Raw genomic sequence first — 24399 nt, forward strand, 5'->3', positions numbered from 1 at the left:
ATGTTTTGAATAACATTAACATGTATAACATGTATAAACATTTATATATATTATATATATTTATATATATATTACATATATAACATTTATAACATAACATTTCGGGCCAGTTTAAACGTTTTAATTCACGTGAAATAACTTGCCCCCTCCAGTCACAGAAAGCTCACTCAACGCTCTCGCGCACAAGCGACACCCATGCGCGTGACGTCACTTCGGGGGGCGGGACCGTGTGTGTTTTTTTTATGGTTTATTTGCACAATACCTCACTTCCTAGGCAGCTGCCATTGCTGTGGCGTGCAGGGTGAGAGGGGGAGCAGAAGACAGTAGTAAAGAGAGAGGGAGAATAAAGAAGGGGAGGGAGTGACAGAAAGAAAGAAAGGCGGAACGGGTTTGAGAAAGAGGAGAGGACAGCTGTCTCCGGGGGAAGAACACTGTGAAGGGGGCTCTTAGTGGGAGGAAGCAGGAACATTAGCAGCGGCTCTATGGCTCAGTCTGCTGCTAACGGTGTGGACCAGGATCTGGCCAGCAAGAGGCTGCACTCAAGGTAAGAACCAAGGGGGGGGGGGGGGGGGGGGGGGGGGGGGTTCATCGATAAACGGGGGGGGGTCACAGCCTTGTAGCGTGTCCTTGAATGGCTGTCAGTGTAAAGGGAAAGAGAAGGAAGACAGGGAGCGGCTGAAAAGGGGACATGATGGATAACAAGAAAAGGCTGCCAGCTCAACGCTTTGCTCACCCGAGGAGGAGCCAAGGCAGGCGGAACTTGACCAGCACAGCTTTCACTGATTTAAAAAAAAGGCTCAAGGACCCAGCCACAGTTCTAGCCAGACTAGCCCGGATCCAAGCCTCCATTCCTGGGCTCGGGTCATTGAGCTGCTGCGGCTGGAAGCACAGACTGAGAGGAGCCTCATGAGATGTGGACGTAGGAGGGATAAGAACGAGGGGTGTGAAAGACTACACATGACACACACACGCACACACACACACACACACACAGGATGCCCATGGAGGATGTCTTTGAGTAAGCAGGAGCTGTCAACATGTTCTCAGTTTAAGCCTGTTCTTTGCATAGTTGGTGAACAGGTAATAAACATGTTGCTACTCATTTGCAATGTACACACTCCTCTCTATACTGTGTGTTGTGTATGTGGCTGTGTATGTGCATGCACAAGACAGGTACAACTTTAACTGTCGTTTAAAGCCAATCCCAACTAACAGTCATCGATGGTTCAGTGGCTCTTAACGGTGATTTAAAAGTTTCGATGTAAAAATATCAGAAACTGAGAGTAAGTATTTATACACTACAAGTTATTAGAGTTGCAACTAACATTTTTGTTTCAATAAAATATTTTGTGTGATAAATGTCTGCGTATTGTAAATATACTCAAATTGTTTTGATATTAAAATAAAATTAAAATATATTCATTTCTTTAGAGCTGCAAATCCAAGCCGACACGACTAAAAGGAAACCATTTCTTGAGAATCAGTTAAACATTGAACTTTCAGTAAAGTTTCCATTCACTTCTTTGTCACGAGCAACAAAGCGGGTCACTGGCTGATCTTTCACTTTCACATGTTGGCCTGTGATCGTTGGTTGCTTCTTCTTTTTGTTCCACACACTGATCAGATGTTGGTTGACGTTGCGAGAACGACGTTGTCTTTGTTTCATATTTTGACATTTTGATTATTACGAATCACAACAACACTGGTTGCATAAGGATGCCTCCGCGTCTTTGTGAATCAGCCAAGTAGAACAAAGCACACGTCAAACCCACGGACTGTTTGGAAGAAGGATCCGAGTGGTTCGATTTTCTTAAACGACCCTGACAGTCGGATCAAGGTTAAATCTTTCAGTGTGGGATTCCTGTTCAGCTGCTTTGTGTTCTTCTAGAAGATCGTGTTTGTGTTTTGTAGTTTTATTGACAGTCAGCGCCTGGACAGAATCTTTAACAACTGTTGAATTGTGAAGTGAGGTGACACACAAAGACAAATCCAACGATTGACTAACAGTGCTGGTTATGATGATCGTACGAGCAGGCCCGCCCTCTCTCAGTGTTTGGCCTCTATTTTACAAACACATTACATCAATACATGACCTTTCTGCCATGAGGGCTGGGAGTAACCACCTGTGCTTTTGTTGCTTGTAACAAAACACTGATGACATGCACAAATGTCTGTCTGTCTGTCTGTCTGTCTATAAAATGCTTTTATTTTGACAGTTATTCCAATCGTTGACTATCAGAAGAAAAACTGAAGGGGTGTTTCAACGATTCTGTTTCCTTATTGACTCATGAGGCTCTGAAAAGTGAGCATTACAACATACATAAGTATTTAAATAAGGATGAATCCTGAAAGTGACCTCTGTGTCCTGTTCGTTTTGGACACCTCATTAAAAACTACTCTGGATAACATATTCAGTTCTGCGGACATGTTTAACGACAGTTTAATGTAAATTTATCCATTTTTAAATAACGTACTTCAACAGACGTCACCCTTTGTGTGTTTTTGGCATAAAGAAAGACAGACCATACAACAGGATAATATCCGACTTATATTGCTACAGACACTGGGTTAGGAGAGACTGAATTATTGGGGGGGGGGGTTATTGTGGTTTTACAAGAGAATCAGACAAAAGCAGCAAAAAGGAGACAGCTCTGCTCTAACTGAAAGCGACATGCACTGCAGGAGGAGAAAACATTCCTCGAGAGTTTCTCTTTGGTTTCCTTGACAACTGGCCGGGGCACTCTGTAATTATGGCTAGAGTTACGACTCTGAGCACAGAGTTTGTTAACCGAGCCAGGAATAATAGGGACAGTAGGGTAGAACTGTCAATATGAGACATAGGATACATTCATTAAGAAAAGAATTTCATGCATTTTTGTGTTTTTTAGTTATTTTTTTACATACATTTGAAGTCAGTAAGCACCGGATTCTTTAGGGTCATATGCCATTTTGTTGTACATCTGGACATTGAAGACCACTCATGATCATGTGTTCATAAAACTTTATGGTCTGTGTCTGACAATGACCTTCTGTGTTGTAGACAGTATGCACTGTGGATGGGATTCATTGGTTAATTCACAACACAATATGATACGCTATATGTTGCCCACAATGACAATTACTGATACAGCAATTGAGGGAACTGATATTTTGCAAGACTGCCATCGTTCAATACATCATACATCGATCTGATTAATTGGAGAATATGCTCCCAGAACAGGAACATTTCAGGATTTATCCGTTTCATCTCTTCAATCTCTGACTCTTTTCGACTTTCCAAAGGAAAATGAACTTCAGTCTTCATGAATGTCACATGCAGGGAAATGCGTTTGGACTGCAGTATTTTCAAAAGTCAGCTAATATTTGAGACCAGCGATGTGATAGTTCAGCATTTCAGTCGTGTGTTGAGGTTAAACATGGAATAATTTCCAAGATGGTGGACAAATTTACAAGAAAAATATGCAATGGGCGACTACGTTGTTCTTTGTTGTGATAGCAATATTCAAAGTGTTAAAGATGACTAAAGTCTTCAGCGGGCAGTGGCTATGGATGCAACGCAGTACAGTTTAGTGACGATGTTAGCTTGTTGTCTTTTACAGTGTTCCTGCTCATCCCATCAGTAGCACAGCTGCTCTAGTTCAGTCACTACATCAGTAACAAATCAACATATCATCACATCACTGATTTTCAAAAGTCCTTTCTCAGATTTGAGCTTTTTTCACTTAAAGCACAACGCGTAGCTCAGTTTAGACACTAACCCCTCTTCACTGTCTGAAACCTTTCCAATATGTAACTTGGTCTGAACAATGCCATGGCAACTGCACTTTGGGAACTGTATCTTTTAAACCACAGGCAGACTATTATAGGATAAGGGTCTCCAAAACAGACCAATTAAAGCGGTAAGAAGAGGAGAGAATGGAAGACTTACACAATCGTGTACTGCTCCGATTCACTCTCACGCTAACCACAAGCATGGCAAGAATGAAGGTCACTTTGTGTCAGTCCTCTAATGAAGCACGGCCGTGCTATGTTCTTTTGTTTTCTGCCTTTCTTGAGAAGTTCATGATTCGCCTGTTTTGTCTGTTTGTTAGCGCTGAAACATCCAGAAGATTTAAAGTTATCGACTTTGATCTCAGAGTGAGGGTGTGTTGTGGCCTCTAACTTAACAACTGCACAGCTTTATTTATTTAACCGTGTCGCCAGCCTTTCTTCAGACTACACCCCTTTTCCAGAGTCTGTTTTAAAGTTTAGGCTTTTACGACTCTCTGTGGTTTGTGTATTTTCTCTCCTAACCAATATAATGCTCTCATGAAGAAGCTGCATTAAGGTCCTTGAAAAGCAGAAGATTTCACCATTTGACTGGATGGATACTTGGCTTTTATTCTGGCTCCTTGTTGTCAAACGGAAACAGTTCTGTCTTTTGTGTATTGCATCGTAGAACAAATAAAAAGTGAGTCTTTTACAGTCGGTCTTCTTGGCAGTCATACACATTTTCTCCACGGCCATGTGTTTGTTAGATCAGATAAAGTTAAAACTCTCCTTCCTCTGTTAAATCTGTGAGCTTTGTAAAAGAAGCCGTTGTTTCTGTAAGTGAGGCAGCAGACCTTTAGTGTTAGTTGAAGGGATAACATACATTTGAACTTTGTCGTAATTAACATCATGGATACAACTGCTTGATCAGAATCAGAAATACTTTACTTATCCCAGGAGGAAATTCTGTTTTTTACTGTGCTCAAAAACACAGTACAGAAGTATAGACGTAATTTAGAGTGTAAAATAGAATAGAGATACTAAAATAAGCAATAAGTAGCAGGTGGAATAATAAGCTATGTACAAGTGCAACAATCGACGTCGTACCCCTATGGTGAGGGGATATTGTGGGTTTGTTATATATTGGGGACTTTTTGTTAGAATGTCCACCGTTGATGTTCTATGGAGGAGTTCCTGTTTCCATCTGCACTGCAACTTCCTACTTTGTAAACTTGACACTAAGCTTCAATCCCCCCCACTTTTTTTTTTTGAGCATTAGGACTGGAGGCTTTTTGATTGAATAGAAACTCATTTATTACATTTGAAATCATATACCTTGGTGGCTTAAGGGGTCGACCAGATCCTTTGTATTGTTGTGCAATGATTCCCCGGATATGTTGGGACAAATGGGTCTGTCGATGCCCAAGGAAACAAGATGTTGAGTGCTGTTTGAGAAAGCCTTTGAAATATGACATCCTTTAATGTGCCACTGTGACGTCATAGGTCTTCAAATGTGCCCTCTGAAGGACCCAGCCCTTAAACAAAGCTTTGCTCTATGACACGAGAATGCTAAGCATGTCAGTCATTCACCATGGCCTTTGCAGTTATCAGATAAACCCTGACATGCGGGCATAAAGAATAAGCTCTTTTCTCTGCTCTGTAGTAACCTAATATAACAAAGAGTTAAGATGGCTGGATTGATATCAACACCTAAAGCAGATTGACTAACTGTTGGACTGCCTTCATCACAAACGCACACATTGGGGGACACGTCTCTTGTAGGAATGGCATTCAGAAGAGTTCCTGAGAGTTTAACACAGTAGGGTTCCTGAGTCGCTTGGTAGCCCAACACCTAACGAGGCGATTGATGTTATTTCATTGAATTTGTCCCATTTGTATTTTCTCCTAGGGTCTTTGTAAATGCATTGATTCTGTACCGTCATCCCTCTGCTTGCTGCTTTTAATAACACCTTACCTTTCCTGTTGTTACTGAAGAGTAGTCTCACCACAATGAACCCGGTGGCCCTCCTTTGATGACATGGTCGGGCCTGGGATCTCTACATTCTTGGTCTTTTCCCCATGAAGGACTCTTCCAGACGTGGAAGATTTCTTCCCCTGTGTCTGTTTTATATGTCTGACTTGATGCCAAGGACATAACCTTGTCCTCTTTACAGAGACGTTACCTCCAGGTTGAACTACTGGTTTGATCTACTTTAAAGAATGATGACAGAGGTTGATTGTTGTCAGTTTGAAGATGATTGGGGTACTCGTAGCCCAGGGGCAACAGCAAGAACTTGTCATAAGCAATGAAGACAGTGTTAGGTCACCTCAGGTCATCCTCTGACTCAGACGGCTGAAAGGTTTAGATGACCGTATATGTTTGTCTTGCCCTTAAACAAGCTCAAATTATAAGGCCTTGGAGCCAAAATACTAGAATGCTCTGTTGTGCTCTATATTGAATGGTTATGTCTAATGATATGATAGAACATGGTACCATTAAAGACTGAAAACATTTGGCAATATGGCACTTACTGCTTTGAGTGAGATGATTTAGATAGTATTCAGGTAATGATTGTGAAAGCCATGTTGTAAATTAATGTCCAGGACAGGTTTGTACATAAATGTTTTGGCATAATTTACTGCGATGAGCAAACTACTGATATATCTATCTTGTTATGTGAATCATCAACTGTATCTTAACTGATTTTACAGAATATTTCTTTGTCACGTTTTTTGATTCAGTATAAAAACGAGACAGACTGAAGGTTAAGAGGAAACAAGGAAGAAAAAAAAATATCCTGGTGACGATTTTGGATGACACTGTCATGGTGATTATCCCCCCCAAGGTCAAATGAATTTTAAAGGTTAGAGGGGATTTAATTCTAGCTGGTGATGATAACAGCAACAGCATTAGCTTCAGGGAGGTTGGGTCATTACATTTTTTCAAACTATAACGTTGACAGAGCAGCCTAAGGTTGCTTAGTAATGCACATCACTCTATGATGATATTGGTATGATAACATGAAATTAAATTTTCCACACATTTTGTTAGTGTGTGGAATTTAAGTTTAGTTTCTAGGTAAATGTGGCTGCGTTCCATCTGGGCACTTTGTGGATGCTGTCCAGGGTACTGATGCACCATAATGGAACAGAGCCATTGTTAATGTTATTAGATACAGCGGGGGTAAGCCTTCCGACACATTAATGTTTCCATGTCCTTAGACTGTGTCTAAACAGCAGGGATATTATTAGCTGCACGCTAGCACAGTTGGAGCAACAGTTTAAGTGGACTGTATTGGTTCAAGAACAGCACTGAGTATCGGTCAGGTTGTTTTTGGGTGGTGTTAAAAAGCACTTACAAATCATGACCTGTGTAGACTGCTACAGTCGATTGACTGAAACTGAAGCGAAAAATAGACAATTCATCTTTTTAAATTAGTACTTAAAATGTATCCATCACTGTCTTGACATTTATTGGTCCCTTTCCTACTTAGTCTTTTTGTCTTTGCTGGGGGTGGTGACCTAAAAATCTATCTGTCAGTGTCAGCAGATAGTTGGATTAGTGTTGGCCAATCTGTGCACCGTGTGCTGTCAACCAAAGAGGTGCAGGTCCTTGGATTAGTAACTGCCTTTCTTTCATCCTTCCTCTCGGTCTCTCATTGGGTCAAGGTCCAAGCTAAGAAGTTTTGTACTTGTATTGTGCCGTCAATGGCTTTCTTCTTGCTCCCGCTTAGATTATCTGCTTTTATTACAGCCTCCTTCTTTTAAAGCATTCTGGCAAGGCCGAACAATGGCTCTCAGCTACGGATTCATGGAAGAGGATCAAAAGAACGGCGTTGGTGTTTCTATGGGAAATATATGAACTGAATGACAGAACAGCAATGGACATCTCAGCTCTTTGACTGCATTCTGTTGGATTGGTGAAATTGACCTGGGTAGACTTTTAGATCAAGAACTATCTTCTGTTCCCTCCGATCGGGCGAGCCTCGTGGGATAGAGAGTTCACCATTTAATTTTTGGAAAGTTCCTGAGGACTCGGGCAGCAGATGTGATTCTTGGCGGGTGTTGGACTGTGTCTCGGAGGTCCATTTGCATTGTGTTCAAGTTTGCCGTGACATTGCTGACATTTATTGATTGTTATGGAGTATTAAAGTATTAACCAGGCTACATGAAATTAAGAGAATAGACTAACTGGATATTTCAAATCAGTAAGCCAGATCGACTGATAACAGGGGGTTCAGCATTATCAGTTTTATATGTACGGCTTGAATGAGCTTCCATCTGTTTGTACAGAGTTGATCATTCCTCAGGATTGTTTTGCCTCGGTGAGTTGTTCTAACCCTTGACCTCATGGCATCCGAGGCTTGCCCTCTGACTGGAGCTGAGATCGCAGTCTGTAAACTGGTCCACCATGGACCCCGACCTCAAGCAATGCTAAGGCCTATACGCATGGAGCTGCAGGCATATGTGGACAAAACAAGAACCAAGCAAAAAACCAGGTACTGCAAAAATACATTCACGTATTCTGAACCATTTTATTTGGCAAGAGATGATCACTAGTAGCAGTAATGGATCGTGTAGGAACATTTGACCTGAGGATTGCATCTTTGTAAAGTGAACAAAACTCTACTAGTTACAATCAATCCTTTGAAAAATGCAACACTGTCAGTAATGTGTTTGTCAAGCAATAACAACAACGGAGACAACTGTAATATTATTCTCATGTGACAAAATAGAAAAGGTCTGTGCTGAATGAATTGTTAGATTTGACACAAGATGAAAAAGTGTTTTTAGTTCAAGTTCGTTCATGTCAACACGGCTGTGTCCAGAACACAAACATGTACACAGCTGGATTATAACAAGTCTACATGAAGAAAACAGAACTATTATTTAAATAAGATGAGCAGAATAAAGAGAGAGTGACACATGATTACATCAGGGAAGGAGTGTATATCACAGTTTCATGAATGCACATGTAAAATAGATGAACTACCATTCCAGTGTTCTTCTTAATGAAGGTGAAACTACTACGGGGGGGCGTTTGTAATTTTTTTTTTTGAATGAGGCCATTTGTAGAACAGATAAGATTTGAGGATAATCCTTTCTTAACTCTTTATTCTAATACCTTATCTGGAATTTTAAGCTGCGGCCAATTTGGCTGACTTTATCCCAGATTATACCAGAAATCTGGAGTCTACAGATTCTGGCTACAAGTCACTGAGTTGGGCTTCTTATGCTTCCTATCACACCAGCCAACTCCTTTGTCATGATGGGTAAAGTGTTTTGAAAGTAAAGACCAACTACTCACTGGATCTTAAATGCAAAGAAGATTACTTTTCAAATGACTTGAAAAGTTTCCATCACATATTGATGCTCGAAATGAAGTTGTCAAAAGACTCCTTCATATTTCCTTAACATTGTCATCGACCCAACAGTTGCCATGGTAACCAATGCATTGTTTAAGTGGAAGGAAGACTCCCCCTTCACTCTGCTTCTGATGGTTATTTCCAGAAAATTGTGTTTTTCTTAAACTTCAGCTTTGCAAATCAGAGGAGCAGAGATGCACTTGAGACCATGAAGTGTTTTTGCAAATGTGCCTACGCCTGCATTCACAATCAACAAAATCAGCAAATGAATCACTTCAGTGTTTTTACTTCCAATGGACTACAGTGCAGAAAAGGCCAGGTTGCTTTTAATTTCCTTCACCCAAACAAAGGACTTTTGTAAGATAAATACATCGTCTATGTTTTTATAAAGCTGACTCTAAACATCAGGCTGATAGAAGAGACTGATAAACTGCAACAACTTTTCAAGGTGCTCATCTTAGAGCCTTGGACTCGGTTGCTAGGCAACAGTCCACAGACATGGCTACAGACCTTGTTGTCATGGTGATCCTGGCAATTTGTTCTTCACCAATGTTACAGTGCAACTGTAAATGTCCCCGATAATATACATTGTTCCATCTGTTCTAATGCTCGTGTTCATGTGTCAACATGTGTGTGTGTGTGTGTGTGTTTCCATTGTAGGATGGAGGCCTCTTGCTTGGAGTTGGCCTTGGAAGGAGAGCGACTATGCAAGGCCGGGGACTTTAAAGGAGGAACAGCGTTTTTTGAGGCAGCCGTGCAGGTCGGCACAGACGACCTGAAGACCCTAAGTGCCATCTACAGCCAGCTGGGAAACGCTTACTTTTACCTCAAGGAGTATGGAAAGGCCCTGGAGTACCACAAACATGACCTTACTTTGGCAAGGTGAGGAATGGACCTTTCCTTCTGAACTACAAACGTTGGTTTGAAGTGGCCAAACTTTGGTTTTAGCCCTCACTTCCACCCGGTAACGTAGTCCGGATATGCTAATGATTCTGCTGTTTGAGGTACAGACGGGTTCAGACCAGAAAGCGTCAACGTACCATCCCTGAAAGGTTTTATTGACTTCATCAGGGGCACAGGAGCAGCAGGGATTTAAACTGCGTTGACATTGTGTTCAGTAATGGAACTCAAAGAAAAGTGAGGGGACTTTCATAACGTCGCAGTCTTCAACTCGCAGCAGGACGTTTAGCTTGAACGAATAATCGCGTCCCCCGCTGTGAGTGCAGCTGCTTCTTCAGCTGCTTCTTCAGCAGGGAAGCTATCAAAGACCCCAGAGAGATTTACCTTGTTACATTACAGGCTCAGCGGGGCCACTGAGACCCGGTGAGCCTCCTCGGAGCCAATTAAAAACTCTACCGTGCAGCATCTCCCAATTAAGTCTTCCCACAGAGCCTTAATGACACCATTTACCTTAATGATATTGACTTAAAGAACCTGTCGTCCTTGGCTTACCGTCAACATTGTTGATTGTTTTCTTTGTTTATTTTCACTTCTTTAGAACAATAGGAGACAGGATTGGAGAAGGGAAAGCCAGCGGTAACCTTGGCAACACATTGAAAGTGTTGGGGCGCTTCGATGAAGCTGTTGTGTGCTGTCAAAGACATCTGGATATTTCTCAGGAGCAAGGAGACAAGGTAGCCTCTCTGTACCCGTCAAAGAGCGACAACACATTTCAGGAAGTCTTCATTCTGTTTAGAGTTGATCTACAGATGTGTGTTTCTCTGCAAAGAATCCTTGTGCGTATCATTCTTTCTCTGTAACCGCATCCTCTGTCTTCTTTTATGTCTTCGTAGGTTGGAGAGGCCAGAGCTTTGTACAATGTGGGTAATGTGTTTCATGCGAAGGGCAAACAGCAGTTATGGGGCTGCACCCAGGAACCTGGCGACCTGCCTCCTGATGTCAGAGACACACTGCAAAGGGCTACAGGCTTTTATGAGTATGTGCTGTTGACAAATGAAATTAGACTCATTCAGGTAGTCGGGAGAGGAAAGCTCGGCTAAAATGGACTTATTACAGATCACTCAGCAACACTGATGAGCTTGAAATATTTAGCTTTTTTTAATTGCATGTATAGAGGTCTTGTTAAATGGACATGTGCTTCTAATTTTAGCCGGACTTTGACTCATCTCGGGTTAATAATAGCCCTTCTATTCTTCATCATATCTGCGCAGTACAGCCGGTCTTGGCTCGTACGAACTCCAGCTCCTCACGTCAAGAAGCCGCCCAGACATCAGGATTTTACTGTAGTGTGTTTCATGAAGATATTTCTGACTCATACAGAATAACATTACACTCCTTATCATCCCACATTTTCTCACTGTCATATCATTTGCTTAAAACCAGCCTCATAGATTGCTACTGTTCTCCTGTTTCCCAACTGGGATTCAGAGAAATTGAAGCTTCCTTTAAATAACTGCTATTCTACATACCAAATCCCATCTTTGATTATATTTGAACTTTGGTGACTGAAAGTAAGTTGGTGTGTGCTTCTCGCTGCAGGATGAACTTGTGTTTGGTCAAAGAGCTTGGAGACCGAGCGGCTCAGGGGCGGGCCTATGGGAACCTGGGAAACACCCACTACCTGCTGGGAAACTTTGTGGAAGCTATCAAGTTTCATCGCCAGGTGAGACATTGAAAATGTTTGCCAGCATCTTTTTAACACTAGTGCATAGATAAGATTATAAGCCCTGTTGAAGGGCCTGGTTATTATAGCAGTGAGCTTTTAGAGCCAGAGCAGGTCTCACTGTTTCCCCTCACACAGCAGCAGCAGCGTGACCCTGCCGTGACATTTCCCTCCAATCAGATGGAATCCCTTCTTGTTCAGCGCATGTTTAAAACGAAATGGAAACGTGTCGTTCTGATTTATGTCGAGTGTGTTTGCTGTCACTGGTGGTCTTTTGGGTGTTTTGGTGGCTTATACACCAAAGCCAGAGATCTTTGAGTGTCCTCCCTTTAAGCCTCGGTGCTACAGAAAACATTTGTAGGGTGCCCTGTCATCATCTGTGGCCTCGTGGGTGTGCGAGTCTGTCGTCAGCCGTAACTGGAACAACTGATGTGTGTGATCCAACATGTCTGCATGATAGAAGCTGAAGCAGAACACTTTCATCTGTCTAGACTTCCTGGCATGTGTGTGCCTTACACGAAGTCTCAGACACATTTTACATGTAAAAGTGAGGTTAGAAAAGAAGTCAGAGTGCGAGGACTGTGACAGAGAATAAGAAAATCCAGAATTTGATTTGATCCATTGCATGTTTGTACTTATCTCAGCTCTTTTGCGATGAAATATCTCCTTGGATCTAAATCTACCTGGCATAGCAAAAACACGCTGCGTTCAAGGACTGAAGGCTTCTCTTTGAAAACATAATGTGCGAAAATTGGTTTCTTGGTGAATCACCGGCAAACACGGCCTCGGGCTTTCTGCCTCTCTCGCCGCCATGATTCCTCTCCTCGTCATGAAACGACTTGTTTTCTGGTGGGAGGAGCCACCCTTTCATCTCTTTTCCATCATGAAGCTATCAGTGCGCCGTGGAGGAGAGCACGCTGCTTTCAAAGGGAACAAGGTTTGGATGCAGCGTCACATCTTTCGTGATCTCAGGCGGAAAACAAAGCTTGAAAAGTGTACTTGTGTAAACTGGCTGTATTGAAATGCTCAGTGTAAAAAAAGGGGGAAATAATGTGTGTGACCTTTCTGCTTTGTTGTTCACAGCGATTATCCATTGCTAAAGAGTTTGGGGACAAAGCTGCAGAACGTCGTGCCTACAGCAACCTTGGAAATGCCTTGATATTCTTGGGCCAGTTCAACACAGCTACAGAGTACTACAGGTGAGGAGAGAGAGGGGAGTGTGACATCTAGTGGAGAAAACATGAAGTGACAAGATCTCTAAAAAAACAACATTTTGAACCCCTGAAAACGTCTTAATAATGCGTTTATTCACCAGAACCTCGGCAGCGTCTCCTTCACCTCGTGTTTCTTTTTTTTTTGTTCACTGCAGGAAAACATTACAACTGTCGAGGCAGCTGAGGGACCAGGTGATGGAAGCTCAGGCCTGCTACAGCCTGGGGAATACCTACACACTCCTGCAGCAGTACGAGAGGGCCATAGACTACCACCTGAAACACCTGTACATCGCCCAGGAGCTCACAGACAGGTAGAGCAATACTGGGGTTTACAAAGTGTGGGAGAGTGAGCTTCCTCTGTAAGAACAGAAAAACAGCATTCAAACATCTCTTTCTTTTTTTTTCATGATTTCAAATACCTTTATTTTTAAACACCTTCCAGATTACTAGTATATTGTTTAAGATCTTTTCGATTTCGTTCAACATTGTTTGTGTCATCTGTCCTTTTGGCAACAAAGTCAATTCAATTCAAATTCAAATTCAATTCAAAAAACTTTATTTGTCAATTCAAGGGCACACAGCAGCAACATTTAAAACATTTAACCAATCAACGAATAGCAGAGAATGAAGTGTGTAGATGTTATTACAAGTTAAAAAACACAAGTTACAGAGTTAGATTCAGAGGACAGCGACGGAGTAAGATGTAAAAGGTAAAAGCTGTAAAATCTTGCCATCGCCAATATCTCCTTCATGTGCTAACCTCTACTTTAGTGGGAACAATGAGTGCACATGTTTGATGCTCATAAACGATTGATCCAGTGTAGGTCAGAGTAAATGCAGAACACCGTCGACCCGCAGCGTTGAACGCTCTTTGCTTTTCTCCTCATCCTGCTCACAGATGTGGGAACTGCGTCTCCACAGAAAGCTAAAAGTCTTTGCCTACTTTTCTTTTTTTTTTTTTTGTTTTCTCCAGAATCTGTCTCCTCTCTGTAAAAAACCTCCCATCTCTCCACTTCCCGCCACACGTTAGTTAACCGTATGTTTACAGCTATTTCTTTCTGCTTTATTTGTTCTCACACTGCGCCCCTGCTGAAGTCCTTTTGGGAGGTGCACCTCACTCTTTGAAGATCCAAAGTATACTCACAAACATGCACGGACACACGTATATTTAGCTAACAGTGGTTGGTGTATTTCTTGTGTCATTAGAGTCGGGGAGGGCCGTGCCTGCTGGAGTCTGGGGAATGCATACGTGTCTTTAGGGAACCACAAACAAGCTCTTCACTATGCCAGAAAGCACCTGGACATCTCCAAAGAAGTGAGGCCTTTTTTTTTTTTTTTTCATTTTTTGGGAAGATGTGTGTTTTTGCAGTCAGCATGTTTTGACAGCATGTGGCGGCGTTTGTCTCTCTCTGGCTTTATTTCTTCCTCAGATTGGAGACAGAAACGGAGAACTGACAGCCAGAATGAACGTGGAGCAGCTGATGGAGGCTCTGGGGGTCAACGAGAGTGACCTCTCCCCCTCCAGCTCAGAGTTTGAGATGCAAGGTGACACATTCAGTCATTTCATGCTCTCTCCCACTGGGGAATGAAATATTCACTCAGTCAACAATTGAATTGTGTTACTGATGCTAACTGTCTTCTTACATAACAAACTTATCATTTGTTTAGTTTCATTAGCTTAGTCTCACGGTTCGATTCAAAATGATTCTGGATTCTTGATTCAAAGTCAATTTCTCAATCAGTCCATACTTCAGGATATCTTCCAGTCATCTGAGAGATGGGCTGAATTTTCTGCTGCTCTATTTGGCTTTCCACTGATTGACAGAGCTAGCCGTAGCACTTAGCAGAACGCCAAAAAAACAAACAATTTTTGGAACTCCAAAGAGAAGAATCGAGATTTTTTTTGACATAAATTGATTGAATGTGCTTCCTTATTTGTGTGCATATATTTGATTTTGATGTTACCTGTCTGATGCGCGCTGCAGACTGTGGTCAGGGTCAGCCGCGTGCATGCTGTCTGGGGCCTCCTTCACCGAAATAGAAAGAAAATAAGTGCAATAAATCGACAGAGAATCTCTGATGGAAGTATTTCATGAGAGAAAACTCGCCAGAGAGGTTTTGAAAATGTGCTTTTATCAACTTTAAACTACAGATATACTTTAAAATGTATTTTCAGTTTGTAAGATTTACCTCCTGTAGCTTCAGTGTTTGAACAAATTACTTTGCGGGCTTGAGTAAACTCACTGAAATTTTGTTTGTGTACACAAGATTTCCATTTAAAAGTCAAACTAAATTGAGACAGTCATAACAGACTCACACTGTCTGTGTTATGTCTGAACTGAAGCTAAATGTGACTCTGACCGAAGGTGTGGACATTTTTATTTTTAAGAACATGAAGGTGTTTACCTCGAGTCTGAGGAAGATTAGTTTGTAAAAAAATAAATCCTCAAAAACTAAAAGACTTTGACTTTTAGATTCTCTTCTTATCACATTACTTCCAACGTGTGAAAGATCCACTCATATACTATCTTGATCTGTGGAGTCAGGTGAGTGTTGTGTGATGTTTGTGCTCCCCAACTGTCCTCCAGGGCCAAAAAACTCACACCCATGTCCTACATTTCCCTCTGTGGTGCAGAGCTGGCAAACAGACTCTCATTCAGCTTGTTTGCTTGGTTGTCTGAGTAAACCACGTATCCACACCAAACATCATGAGACCAGAGCTGACACAACTGGCTGCAGCAGAGAAGACACAAAGAGCTAACTTTGACTTGAGAAGAACAGTTACGCAACATTATGCAACCAAGTAATGCTCATTTATTTCATGTTGTGATTTCCTCTGTAGGAGCGAGACCTAAGTTCACCGAGAGAAACAGCATGGACAGCGTAGAGCTGTGGAAGTACTCTCCAGATAAGGTGAGCTGTCTCTCACTCATTTATTTGAGAGAGCCTAAATATGATCGCGAGTATCATCAATCCCACTAACAACACGAACTCTGTGACTGCAGAATGGCGACAACCCAGACTTAGAAAGTATATCCAGGAGATCCAAGAGTCAGCTGTCTCAGCCGGGTAAAAGAAAAGGCTATCCAGACAGCCAGTCATCAGACGAAAGGCCGTGGTTGGACTCGCCCCTCGACACTGATGACATCACTTTGCAGGTCCCACCTCCAGTGCCAGTGAGTAGTTAGACATGTTTTTTTTTCTTCTCATTAACTTCTTGCACTGACACAGCTGTGCTTTATATGTGTTGCCCTGTTTAAGTTCACCAAGAGACAATGCTAGGCTTACTGTTTTCAGAAGCTAAGCTAATAGGAGGTTCATATTTACTAAACAGACTGGGTTCATTCTTCTCCTCAGTTTATTAATTATTTATTTGAATAGGGACAGAGACAAACACACAGATAAGTTTGAGCAGTCATCTGATGTATGCGTCACAGTGTTTTTAGCCAAAGCTAATTCACAACACTTCTCCTAGTCGGGCTTTTAGTTAAGAAACAACAATACAAATTAACATTATGAAACATAAATAAAAATAATAATAGGGATTAACATTGTTAAAAATAGGATATATTTTTTTTTACGTGACAGACTCAAGATTCAAATGCTTTTATTTTGTGAAGTAATAATAGAAAAATAAAGTGCAGTGCAAGATGTTCACACTATTCCTAACAAACGACATTGAAACACATTTTTTGGCCGCAGCTCATCCACCTCTTGCGCGTTTTGTCGTCTGTCAACACAGTCATGTGTAGTAAACATGGACATAGTATCAGTCACATGACCCATTTGTTTACAAAGAGGCTTTTTGAAGCCAAACAACGGTGTGTCCTTATCGTCTGGTGTTAGCTGACAAAACAAAGCTTCTCCTGGAGGTGTCCATGTTGCTTTTCCGACCTACAACTGGAACACGCTCAACTTGGTTATGACGTCATTCCCAGCTTTGAGGTAACGCAGCGATAGTGTGATTCTGTTGGTCTACACCTAGCATTGATATAAAGGAAGATCTTCTCATTATACAGTTGAATAGAGGACTCTGTTTTTTCATGGAGAGCAATGAAGGGTAGTGAAGTGCTGAGTACTGGATTCACTTCATGACTTTCCATACTTGTCTGTTCAGCCCTGTCCAAAATGTCTTCAGGGCTTTAGACTTAAAGAGAAAATGGGAAATGTGGAACATATCCTTTAATTTCCCTGGAGGTCGTACCATGTGACGTAAGAAGTCACGCACAGTGTAAAGGTGTCTTCTCACGAGGTAACGACGCTGCTCCATTTGCTGTGAACTAGATTCTTCAAGCGTATGCCTTCTCACAGCTGTTGGAACTTTAAACTCCGTGGCCTCAGGATACTTGATCGTGCTGTTTATCGTGGCAGAGCTAATAGTTGTAATCAACAAGCTGACATGAAGGGGAAAAAAACAACGACTGTGCTGCATAATGATAGTTCATCACAGAAGGCTAGAAATAGCATCCAGAGCTCAATGTTGGTCATAGCGTAGCATTTTTGCACTTTTGTAAATACCCAAAGACGCTTGAAGTTGTGTCTGCTAACTTTGGCCAATCTTTCCTCAAACTACAATACGAGGGAAAATTCAATTTAGGTCGTAGTAAAGTACGAGAACGGTTGACGTAAAGAGTCGAGGACGAGACTTTCTGACAGCCAATGTGAAGCAAAAGGTGAAAGGAGGTTCCATTGACAGCAGAAATGAAAATGTTTACAGCCTGGTACAGAGACTGTTTTAAAGTCAACTCTTCATTTCCGAAGTGGTTAAAACTGTACGGGGGGGATCGGTCAGTGTGCATGCCTCATGTACACTGACTTCTCCCTCAAGAGCCAGGTTCGAATCTGACCTGTGGCTCCTCCCCCCCCCCCCCACTTTCTGACTCTATCCATTGTCCTGTCTCCAGAATAAAGGCATTAAAAGCCCCCTAAAAAATCTTTTAAAAATGTTGCTGTACAAGAGGGGGATTTCTGAATCAGGCGCACATTTGCATAAAGAAGGCAGAGGCCAAAAAACTCAATAACTAGTCTGTCTGTGTTTGAGAGGCGAGTGGGTGAGTCATGTGATGGCTGGGGTAAAATGAATCATTAAGGTAAGTGAAGTGAATCGTGATATGATCTAGGAAGCACGGTCTTCATCCATTCACACACTAACACCCCCCCCCCCTTCACAAACCTCTCTCTCTCTCTCTCTCTCTCTCTCTCTCTCTCTCTCTCTCTGATGGTCATCACATCTCTCTTGTTCTTTCTCTCTGGCCTACTTGATTAATTGGATAACACGGAGAGGGAAGAGAGGAGATCTGCGCAGAGAGCGAGGACAGAGGACAGCAGTGCCAGAAGCCAAAGATGATTAGAGAGTGCAAAGAGCTAAAAAATCAAATGGAAGACTTATTTTTTTCCTTGGCGTGTTTGTCGTGAACCAATAGTTTACAGCTTTCTTAAGTTGAGTTTTAGAAAAAGCTAGCGCTAACATTTGTACTTCTTGTCATATGACGGTAGAAAATCTCTGCTGGCGGCCGCTGTTGGCATGCAATCTGCTCATGACTGTGTGCCCCATCTTTCCCCCCTGTCATCCCCCTCTTCCTCTCTGCTGATAATGTGACCTTGATCACAGAACTGCCACCCTCCCCACTGGGTCAGCCCCCTCTCCCCCCCCCCCCCTCCTCTGTCTCTGATAATGAGTTGTTTTCCCACAGTGGGCGAACAGGACAAAAATGGCCTGCAGGAAAGCCGCAGAGAGCGAAAGAGCGAGCGGGAGAGAGAGAGAGAGACGGACAGACAGAAAGAGAGCCAGAGATGAAGTGGAGAGAGAGAGTGGATGGTAGAGATGCAAAGACGGGAGGCGGGAATAAAAGGAATACAGGAGGAGCGGATATGAGAAAGTAATGGGAGGGAGAGGAGTGCAGCTGGGGAGGAGAGCGAGGGCTTTAAGCGAGGTGGGAGAGAGGGAGGTGTGAGCCAGGCGTGTGCACCGAGCGAGAGGGAAACAGCTCAGAGAGAGAGAGAGAGAGAGAGAGAGAGAGAGAGAGAGGCATAACTTCAGGACAAAGTCGAGGTTCTGCTGGTAAGTTAATTTATGTCTTTTAAAGCTTAAACAACAACATGGTGCAAAGGATACAAAAGGGTTATTGACTCTTTGATTTCTGACACGAATGCCGATGTTTTCTCTGAACCTTTTCGTTGACTTGTTTAAGGAGCACATGCAGTGTAAGGGAAAGAGCTTTAAGTTGAACGTTGTTGTCGAGGGCATCGTTTTTTGTTGTTTTTTTTTAAAAGTTGTCAGGCGCCGGCCGACGCTGACCTAGTTCACATCTTCCTGTGAAGCAAACTGAACTCCTTCCACCAGTTGGGAGTGAAATGTGTCTCAACAAAACCAACTCTGTGGTTCTTTGACATACTTCAATCATGAAACGGTTGCTGTAACTGAAGCTTCTTTTTTTTTTTTTTAAAGTAGCCAAACATCTTGTAGACCATAAACTTTCTCAGACTGGTTTTGAAGCTTGCTCTCCGCCTCCTGTAAACTCGCTCTGGGACATTTTGTTGAAGATTCCTTATCAATGTATTGATTTTGATGATTAGATGTTTTGTCAGATGTGACGTGAGTACCAAAACGAGTCCTAAACTCTATTTGGTTCCCTTTTACAAATACAATGATCTTTTTTTATTTCAAAGACAGAGACATTCTCCTACCAGCCTCCTTGTGTTTCAAATCTCTCGTATGTGAACAACTCCTCTTTTTTTTTATTGTTGCGTGATCACAGCCACACTGAGTTAGAAAATCTTTGATGTTATCTGAAAACAAACAATGGCCACTGTCAGAGGCCGCCTGTGTGGAACCATGCGATCCAGAGAAAGACTAACAGCGATCGAGCCATTGATTGGCTGATCGGTGATTAGAGCCTCCGTCTATATTCTCATGTTGTGTTTGAAAGCTTTGACTGATGAAAGTTGGAAAGGGAGCTTTTTTTAAAATTTTCCCCTACAATTGGTAAAGAAAGTAAATGACCAAAAGTACAACAAAAAGATAATTTAAAGTGGTGAAGATCAGCTGAGGATTTATTTAAATTCAGACTGTTTAACTACATTTTCTAAAAGCATTTATCTTGTGCGTTTGCCCAGCACGGTGTTAATAATCCAAGTGGCTGTTTTAAATGCCACTGAAATATGCTGCACGTTATCATGTTGATGACTCTGCAGGTCATCGGTGGCCAACGCGAGCGGAGCTTGCGTCACCAGCTCTCGTTGCAGGTTAACGTCTTCACGCCGTTCCTGAACGTGGTCATACGCCGCTCGTTTGATTCAGGACGCGTGTGCCAGCTCATTGAAGCTTTATCCGCACATATTGGCGTGTGGTGGTGTGACAGCTTAGACGCAGTTAACCAGCTTTGTGGGCAGACATTAATAGAACAATTAGCAATGAGTTTAAAGCAGCAGTGATGCGGCTGCCGACTTTCTGAAAGGACAACATTAAAATATTTTGTGAATCAACTGGCATCGTTCTGCAGTCTTTCATGGACAGAGCTACATCCATTTTGTTTTTATAGGCCACCACTGTGAGGGCAACTTAACTTAAAGGCAAATAGGTGGAGTTTTTTTTGACACGATATTTATGGCGTTGCACCACCTTCAGTATGTAGGCCAAGGTATTCTCAGCAGGAAGTCCTTTTCTTCTGAGTGAATCAGTTCAGGTCGAAAGTTTAATGATTTTGTCTTCACATCACGACTCTTATGATCATGGGATTAGTTAAACTGCATTTCCCTACAGGGAATAAAACCTTGAATTACAAATCCAGAGAGCCAGCTCTGTCTGTGCTTCTTTGTTTTTTTTTGACTTATCAGCTGTTTTCCTTCCAGAAGCTGGGCCGGGACCCCTCAGATGAGGACTGCTTCTTCGACCTCCTCAGTAAGTTCCAGAGCAGCCGCATGGATGACCAGCGCTGCGATCTCGACGAGCCCCAAAACGGAGACAACGGAGAAGGTGGCGCCAACTCCATGCCATCGCTGAACGACATGATAGGTCGGTTGTTGAGAACCGTTTACCTGTTCGGTTCTTTGTTTTCACTATGAGGACGTTTAATCTCCTTTTTTTATAAACACCAACTCATGAAGCTCTTTTTGTTTTTTTCTAGATCCTGCGATTACAACCTCCCCCCAGACGGAGGAGCTGTTCGACCTGATTGCCAGCTCTCAGAGCCGCCGTCTGGATGATCAGCGGGTTAATGTTGGGAATCTTCCAGGCTTGAGGATTACCCACAACAATCTGGGTCACCTGGTGGGCGAAGGAGATCACCAAGAACCCAGCGATGACTTCTTCAACATGCTTATCAAGTGCCAGGTAGGGACTCGATTTACCTCAAACAAGTGCTTAAAGGCAGGGTAGGTCATTTCCTCCAGATATACACTTTTTTTCGATTCTGGTTGAAATCGTCTTTAGGTCCTGACAGTAATCATTAATCCATTATCTAACCCTTTCTAAACACCACTGTCAGTACATTTTATTCAACCAATCAAGCCTCTCTACTCCATGCATGCACGAGCCCACTCTCAAAGCGTGAGCTGATATCTGCTGCTGGACCAATGGTGCTCGTGCATGTAAGTGAGGGGCGGGGCTTTTGAGGGAGCACAGAGGGGAGGGGGAGGGGGGGGGGGTGAATACGGAGAACAGAGAGGATGCTACTTTCATAATCCTGCTTAAAGTCTTCTACTAGTTTGAACCCTGGAGTCCTTGTCATTAATCTGTGCATCTTTCCGACTGCAGTCCTCTCGGATTGATGATCAGAGGTGCTCCCCACCAGAAGCCGGCCCCCACGCCCCCACAGTGCCTGACGAAGACTTCTTCAGTCTGATCCAGAGAGTTCAGGCGAAGCGTATGGACGAGCAGCGCGTCCAGCTGCCAGAGGACGACCAGGACAGCCCCGAGTCCCCCGAGCCAGACTCCCCCGGCGGTCTTTCCAGCTAGAACTTTGTAACTCTACGCTGCGCCATTTCAAGTCAAAGAGAAAGAAAGAAAGATGAGCCAACATGTAAAGGCGACACTGAAGGGTGAACTAACACGATTTTTTAATAACGAGATACATTTAATGTGCAATAGGTGGTGCCCTGTCAAATGTTCGCTCAGTGTATTAAGCTGTGTGTGTGTGTGTGTGTGTGTGTGCGCGTAACTATAACAGGAAAAGCAGGCAGGATTTAAGCTGACAGCGAAGGGATGGAGAGGAGCACAAAAAAGGTTTTCAATCCAATGCCTTAATCAGCATTTTTTTTTTCCTTTTTCTCAGACTCAAGATTGTATTCCATTGTGTGAGAAGTGTTACTATGGTAACACATGATGGGCATACAGTGTTATTATGGACGGGGAGCTTGAGTGTGAGGAAATCACGAAGCAGAAATGACAGAAACAAAAAGATATTTGAACCAGTTTCATAAAGACTTTGATGATATTTTCCGGACCGACTGTCTTTATCGAACGAGTTGAATTTAAAAAAAAGTATCTGCTCAGTGACACTCTTATTACGCTGCTTTAATCATTCCACTTTCATGGTTCCCAGCACTCATTGAAAGCTGGTGTTATTGGTGCAGTATCAGTATTGAGGATGTTCATACATTGTTTGACCGTGTTGATCAGTTCCAACCTGCCACCCACTGTGCTTTACGTTTTCTGGCCAAGACAAAACAGAGAGCATGGTTTAAATGGATAGGCCGAATGACGACTGATGATTTATGTGCATTTCTAAACAGGCGTACGTCGTGACAGCTCCAAGAATCCAAGGCTTACCGAGAAAACGATCCGATAACAGCTGCTTTCTTATCGAGTCGAGGAGTAGAGTCTTGGGATAATTCCAGCTCCTATCAATGTTTCTGCTTAGCTTCTGAAGTAACGCTAGCTGCTGCCCGTGATGTTCTCTACGTCTGATAACAGATTCATGCCCGCACCACTATGACTTAACACAGAAATAGAAGCAGATGGATCATATGGACGCCCTTTTGTAAAGAATCTTACATCATGAACAATACTGACACACTTACTCTAGGTTGTGCTGCCACCCTGTGGTGAACACCATGTATGGACTTTTAAAGGGCGAATCAAACACTCGCTGCTCTTGACCAGAGGTCGTCTCTAAACTTTGATGTGATGCAGGTAAAACTCAAGCGATGATGATAACCGATACCATGGCGACCAAAAATGTAAACAAACTCATGAGCCCTGGAAAGGAAAAGAAAACAGAGATAGCATTTTTCTCGAAGACGTGGTATTGGCAACATTTATTCGCAAGTTTTTGCTTCTAGACCTTCATCAGGCAAACTTTTCTGTACTTGATCTTGATGAAGGTTTAGTACTGAAACGTAGCCAATAAATGGGTTATTTTTGCAGGTTCGACAGTGTGCCTCAAGGTCACCCAAGTTGTTGATGGACATCTCGTACGCAACCGTCTTAATGAAGTGGATGTGCGAAGGTTTATTTCTATTTTGAAAACACATTTCGAAAAAGTAAACTTTTGACAACCAGTCTGTTGCTTTCTCTGGTTACAGCAAACAAAACGTGGCCAGCGTGGACCAGCCATGTGGCCATGTTTTCTAAATGATTTCGTAAAGATTCGAGTGCATTATCAAAACCAGTCAAAGCTCAGGCCACGTCTCTGTCCATCTGTGAGGACATGTCCAAGCTGACAAAGACGGACAGGATGGTTGGGGTGTTTCGGTACTGTACTCAGAAGTACTCCACCTCACCTACAGTGCGGGCTTGCTTTTTATTGAGAGTTAGTACATACCTCATTTTTGTACCTCAAAGCGTTTGAACCTTAGTATTCAGAACCAGAATCGGATCGTGTTGTTTGTGTTCGATCCGCCTCTTTGATAAAACAAGACAGTGGGAGCTGACGTTCATAGTCCTTCTTCTTTTGTTGTGAATTAACATTTTTAGACGGTACCTGCTACGCTTGTATTTGTCTCTGCCATAATTTGTACATATAAATATATTTTGTATTTATGTTCCATTTGAGGACATGAATATGTCCCTTCATGCTTTTAATAAAATGTTTCAGATGTTTCCCTGGAGCTTGGTTCATGTTTCTATTGGCTAAAGAAAGAACTCCTCTCGAGTTACACCGACCTGGAGAGGAAGGAAAAAAATCAGACATTTGAAAGTGAGTCAACTAAACATTGACTGGATTAGATTTCCAGAGCTTTATTTGAACAAAGCACAAAGAACCAACTGAACCTGTTGGTTAACTTTCAGTCTGGTTACTCAGCAGAGATTTAGTAAGACTGTAAACAACGTTTTAGTTTCTCACTTTGTAGAACATCTTAATAAAAAAAAAAAAAAAAGAAGAAGATATATAGATGGTAATTATTTTTATAACTCTATTTTTACCACTAACTGCAATAACACACTCTTAGTATAACTGAGACAACTTCAACAGTGCCATAGCATTATATTACTACTATCAAATCT

General features: G+C 42.4%; 1 protein-coding gene across 2 annotated transcripts; it reads left to right on the forward strand.

Annotated features, from left to right (window-relative positions):
* The first annotated feature begins 250 nt into the window (after positions 1–250).
* On the forward strand, positions 251–23994 carry gpsm1b (G protein signaling modulator 1b). 2 transcript variants are annotated; one of them, XM_079363832.1, is made up of 14 exons: positions 251–544; positions 9777–9998; positions 10615–10750; positions 10910–11052; positions 11616–11739; positions 12823–12938; positions 13109–13264; positions 14160–14268; positions 14384–14498; positions 15796–15866; positions 15959–16129; positions 20808–20967; positions 21080–21285; positions 21709–23994. In XM_079363832.1, exons 1-14 carry the CDS (start codon positions 483–485, stop codon positions 21907–21909), a joined length of 1992 nt encoding a protein of 663 aa, XP_079219958.1. In that variant the 5' UTR covers positions 251–482; the 3' UTR covers positions 21910–23994. The 2 variants fall into 2 exon arrangements, with proteins under 2 accessions (XP_079219958.1, XP_079219957.1); XM_079363831.1 differs by having other exon boundaries at positions 252–544; positions 20805–20967.
* Positions 23995–24399: the final 405 nt, after the last annotated feature.

This window comes from Symphodus melops (assembly GCF_947650265.1).
Source record: "Symphodus melops genome assembly, chromosome: 16".
Classification (NCBI taxonomy): domain Eukaryota; kingdom Metazoa; phylum Chordata; class Actinopteri; order Labriformes; family Labridae; genus Symphodus; species Symphodus melops.

Bases quoted from the DNA above. Each gene is read 5' to 3' on its own strand.
- gpsm1b (XM_079363831.1), top strand. From the start codon at position 483: ATGGCTCAGTCTGCTGCTAACGGTGTGGACCAGGATCTGGCCAGCAAG. The intron at 11,740-12,822 runs GTGAGACATTGA...TGTTGTTCACAG, and splicing joins CTATCAAGTTTCATCGCCAG to CGATTATCCATTGCTAAAGA. The intron at 12,939-13,108 runs GTGAGGAGAGAG...TGTTCACTGCAG, and splicing joins ACAGCTACAGAGTACTACAG to GAAAACATTACAACTGTCGA.